Here is a 5,121-nt window from a genome sequence, read left to right as displayed (position 1 = left end):
CGGGGATTGAACTCAGGCCTTTGCACTTGCCAGGGAAGCGCTTATTCCACTAAGCCATCTCCCTGGCTCCTTGTAAAGGCTTTTAAGAACTTTAAAAATAAAGATGTTGTGAATTTCCACATCCGTAGATGTAAAGGTCTACGTTTCTATAATGTTCTTATACAAAATCTGGAGATTCCGAGATAAATAGGAAGAGGCTGTCATCTGGCGTCTCTCCATCAGATACTCAGCTATACAGATGTTCTAGTAAATCACTCAGGAAGTGTGTCCAGGCCCAGGGAGGTAGCTCAGCAGCATAAGCGCCTGCCTAGCAAGCACAAGATCCTGAGTTCGATTCCTGGTACCAAAAGTATGGGGGCCGGGGAGCTGTGAAGATCGCTCAGCGGTCTAAGTGCCTGCCTGGCAAGTGCAAGGTCCCGGGTTTGATTCCTGCCACCGCATGCTCTGTGCTGGCCCTAAAACCCTGGGTGCGCCTTGCCAGCCACCAAAACCGGGCATGGTGGTGCGTGCCTATAATCCCAGCACTGGGGAGGTTGAGACGGGAGGATCACTACATGTCCAAGCTGCATAGTGAGACCCTGTGCCAAACAAATAAAATATTTTTTAAAGTGTGTATATATTGTGTTGTATTAAACAGCAATTGCCTAGAAATTTGAAATAGTAAAGTTTATTATTCAACAGAACAAAATTATTTTTATGGAAAGCTACTGATTAGTTTTCCATCTGCAAGAACAGAGATTAAAGTCTAGAACTTGTCTAAAGTTTAGATTTCAAGATTAAAGTTCAGAATCCTCCATATTTTTATATTTAAGGGTCGAATGGCTGAAGGTCCCTAATCCCAACCTTAATCCAAGTGGCCTGAAATGCTTGACTTTTAAGGGGAAGTTACATAAAGCTATTAGCCACAAATATTGGTTATTCTGGTTTACACAAGCTTGAGGTTCATGCCAAGAAATAGATATCTCAGTCAGAACATGTATTGCTACTGTGTCAGTTCTCTTAGATTTAATTTCTACTTGATCGATGGCATTGCAAATGTAATCAGGGAGAGGTAAGGAGGGTGAAATACTTGTGAGAGTGGCCTCGGGGACAGAAGGAGGGGAGAAGGTAAGACACAAGACGGAGTGAAAGGAGTTAACCTGTCCCGGAGTGTGAGAGGTGAAGGTGAGACAGCCCACCACGCTTTTGATGGCGAGGATGATAAAGGACAGAAGGAATATGACGGGAAGGGTTGGAAGAGGTTTTGTTTTCTTTTTTTTCTTTTTTTTGCAGTATGCATTTATTTATTTATTTATTAACATTTATTTAGTGAGTGTGTGTGTGTGTGTGTGTGTGTGTGTGTGTGTGGCTGGCTCAGCCCACCAGGGGGCGGGGCTGGCCAGCATGTGGTGCTGGGGGATCAAACCACGCTCCCTGATGTTTTGCTAAGCTTGTTCTAAGTAGGTGCTTTAGACCACTGAGCCATCTCTCCAGCCCCAGAGGTTTTGTTTTCGACATGTTAAGTTTTAGACATGAGAAGGCCGTGTGTTAAATCGGGTGTTCTCAAAAGAGTATATTAGGTCCCTGCAGACGTTCCTTTGTAAGTCTTGGGGCACACAGCTGTGGCCGCCCCTTTTCTAACTGCCAGTCATGACTTCATCTGATATTGTGACTTGAACTTTTAGGAGACATGTAAGGACTCTGGAAGGACTCATTTTTCAAACTGTACATACCACACACAGTCCCTCAACAGTTGTGAATTTTAAAGGGAGAATATAATTTGGGGAGGAAGAGACACACGTGATTCAGATAAATACAAATTCACTCCTCTCAAACCACATGAGAAAATTGTTAGTGTCAGTAGGAAATGCAGTCGTCCATTTGAAGTCGAGATTGTGCTGCAGAGGCAGATTTGTGGTTACCTCTGCAGTACAGGACCTGGTGCAACTGGGCCAGTTTACTGCGCGGGTAAAGAATGGTATGGTTAGGGCCGGCCAGATAGCTCAGTGGATTAAAGTGCCTGCTTAGGCAGACACAGGGTCTAGGATTCGATCCCTGCCTTGCTGTGCTGACCTGCCCCTGGGGTGTGCTGAGATGGTGACTGAGACTGGGCTTAGTGGCCCACACCTGTAATCCCAGTGCTTGGGAGGCTGAAAACAGGGGGATCACTATGAGTCCGATCTGTATAGTGAGACCCTATAGACATGGTACTAAATACATAACAAAACAAGAATGGAGAGAGCTAAGGGAACACCACGGCCTGCAAGGAAGTGTTGGTCACAGTGCTGCAAGTCAGATGAGGATTGTGATGGAAAGGGGAACTGAAGGATCCCTACAGCTGGGTGTGGTCCACAGTGTAGTGTAATCCCAGCATGCAGGAGGCTGAGGCAGGAGGAATGCATGAGTTCAAGCCCAGGCTGAACTACATAGCAAGACCCTGTCTCAGAAAAACAAGAGTGACGAGAAAGGACGAGCACCTGGAAAGAGGTGGCCTACTTGGTGTAGCTCAGCAGTGGTGAAGAGAGAGGAGGCTGGGAGCCGCGGCAGGGGGAGATGAGCTCCCCTGGGGGAGATGAGCACGGTGCGATCTCAGCGAAGGAGGACGAGGTCCTAGGCTGGCGCTGCACACCTCCGGGATCCAGCCCTCGTCTCGCGCCTGCCTCTCGCATTGCCTCTCACTGCCTGCTCTCTCACATTCTCTGCTTAGGCCACCCTACTTCCTGCTCTCAGCCTGCCTGCCACAGGCTCCTCCTCCAGCAGTGCACATACTCACAGTGCTGGGCTCCCCACGACCTCCAAGGAGCTGCCCCACAGCCTGCTGCTAAAACTGGTCCAGAGTCAGTTGCCAGAAATACAGAATTTGGGACCTACTAAGCAGAATCTGCAGTTTAACAAAAACCCTCAGGTGATTCAAGTGGTGCTTTGAAGTTTAAGGATTGTCAGGCCGGAGAGGTAGCTCAGTAGAATAAGCACTTGCCTAGTAGGCACAAGGGCCTGAGTTCAATCCCTGGTTCCGACAAAAAAAAGATAATTAAAGGTTGTCATGATAGCTCAGCGGACTAAGCGCCTGCTTGGGCAAGTGTGGGGACCAGGGTTCAATCTCTGCAACACATACCTCCCTGGCCCTGTCTCCTTCACCCCCTCAGCGTGTTGAGCTGGCCACCAAGACCAGGCCTGGTGGCACGCGCCTGTAATACCAGCACTAGGAGGCTGAAAACAGGAGGATCCAAGCTGTATAGTGAGACCCTATACCAAATACATTAAAAAATAAATAAATAAATCCAAGATGGGAGCCAGCAGGAGACTGATGAAGGAGCTTGAAGAGATCCGCAAATATGGAATAAAAAACTTCCGTAACATCCAGGTTGACGACGCTAATTTATGGACTTGGCAAGGGCTTGTTGTTCCTGACAACCCTCCATATGGTAAGGGGGCCTTTAGAATAGGAATCAACTTCCCAGCAGAGTATCCATTCAAACCACCGAAGATCACATTTAAAACAAAGATCTATCACCCAAACATTGAGGAAAAAGGGCAAGTTTGCCTGCCAGTAATTAGTGCTGAGAACTGGAAGCCAGTGACCAAGATGGGCCAAGTAATCCAGTCCCTCATAGCACTGGTGAACGACCCCCAGCCTGAGTACACCCTCTGGGCTGACCTAGCTGAAGAACACTCTAAGGACTGTAAAAAAAAATTTGTAAGAATTTTGAGGGGCCAGGGAGATGGCTCAGTAGGATAAGCGCTTGACTGGCAAACGCAAGGATCTGAGTTCAATCCCCGGTTCCGCCAAAAAAAAAAAAAGAATTTTGAAGAGTTTACAAAGAAATATGGGGAAAAGTGACCTGTGGACCAAAATCTGCCATAAAGGATTCCAGCAAGTGTGAGCAGAGACCCCGCAAAGCAGGACTCTGGAAGATTGACATGTGCCACCACCTGGCCTTCACTTGTGGCAGTTACTAACTTTCTATGATTTTCTTAATCAAAAATGATCTAGTAACCTGTAAAGAAAGGGTTAAAAAAATTCAGATATTCTAGTTCTCCTTTCTTTGTTTTAAAAATCACTGCTTCAATCCACAAAAAAAAAAAAAAAAAAAAAAAAAAAAAAGTTGGCATCAGGACCCCTGGCGCGCAGCGGCGGCGCAGCCTGTTCTCGCCCCTGTGCCTTGCAAGTGTCTTGTTAAGCCCTGGCCAGCAGCGCTGGGCCTGCGCATTCCGCGTGCTTAATGAGTGCTGGCTGCAGGGCATGAGCAGTGCAGAGGCGCCTGCCGAGGAACCTCCCGCCTGTGGGCAGACTAGCCAAAAGGGAGTAAGAATGTCAGTGCTGCTGGGAAGACACTCAAGCGGGCAGCCCCGAGGGATCCGTTTAAAGTGCGTTCGTATTGCACGATGATACTGAGCCTTAGTATCAAGAAGAACTAGCTTGTCTTTGCAGATAGAAACAAGTGTACTTAATTCTCATACGGAAAAACAAGGCAGGATTTTGTGAGATCAAAGAAGCAAGCAGGGGCTAATCTGTGTTGCTATGATTTAACAAATAGTTCATAGCACCTTTAATATACCTCCCTGAAAGAAATAGCTAATAAAACCACATGCCGTGCTTTAACTGCGGTATAAAGAAGAGGAATGTGCCTTGTAATAAAATACATTATTGCAGCATGCAAAGTACTTTATATAAATAATCTAAGCTCTGAAAAATAGCAGGCATTTTTAATAGTATTTACCTTATAACATTGTTGCAAGAACAAATTAGTTTATATTTACATACTTTTTAGAACAATGTGCGTGCATTAACCAGCTCAAACAAGCATAGCTAATAGGGGGTGGAAGTCAGATTCAAGCTGGGGTTTGCTAGCCCTGGCCTCTCGCTGCAGAGGAAGTGCACTGTTTCACCACTGCATATGATATTTTTACGGTGTTTTTATCCAGAAAATATAATCTTTTAAAATATTAAGCTTCTAAGCAGTGTGCATATTTTTTTAGTTGGGACATTCATTTTAGCGCATGATTCAACTTTTTTTTTTTTAAATTCAGTTTATTAGGTCTGATTCATTGTGTGTGTGTGTGTGTGTGTGTGTGTGTGTGGCCAGCTCAGCCCACCAGGGGGCGGGGCTGGCTGGCATGTGGTGCTGGGGGATTGAACCG

At 46.2% G+C, this 5,121-nt stretch overlaps 2 protein-coding genes across 2 annotated transcripts in view; both read left to right on the top strand.

Moving 5' to 3' along the window:
- Positions 1-5,121, top strand: part of Lactb (lactamase beta) — a 19,203-nt gene that overhangs the window by 12,113 nt on the left and 1,969 nt on the right. The gene's annotated exons all lie outside the window — the stretch shown is intronic.
- On the top strand, positions 3,266-3,820 carry LOC105741866 (ubiquitin-conjugating enzyme E2 L3-like). The gene is made up of 2 exons (XM_012514174.1): positions 3,266-3,676; positions 3,782-3,820. The coding sequence occupies exons 1-2, from the start codon at positions 3,266-3,268 to the stop codon at positions 3,818-3,820; spliced, it is 450 nt and encodes a 149-aa protein (XP_012369628.1).

The sequence above is a fragment of the Octodon degus genome, unplaced genomic scaffold (genome assembly GCF_000260255.1).
Source record: "Octodon degus isolate 3935 unplaced genomic scaffold, OctDeg1.0 scaffold00026, whole genome shotgun sequence".
In the NCBI taxonomy this organism is placed as follows: Eukaryota; Metazoa; Chordata; class Mammalia; order Rodentia; family Octodontidae; genus Octodon; species Octodon degus.
Note: the sequence above shows the minus strand (reverse complement) of the source record. Positions and strands in the feature narration are given on the sequence as shown.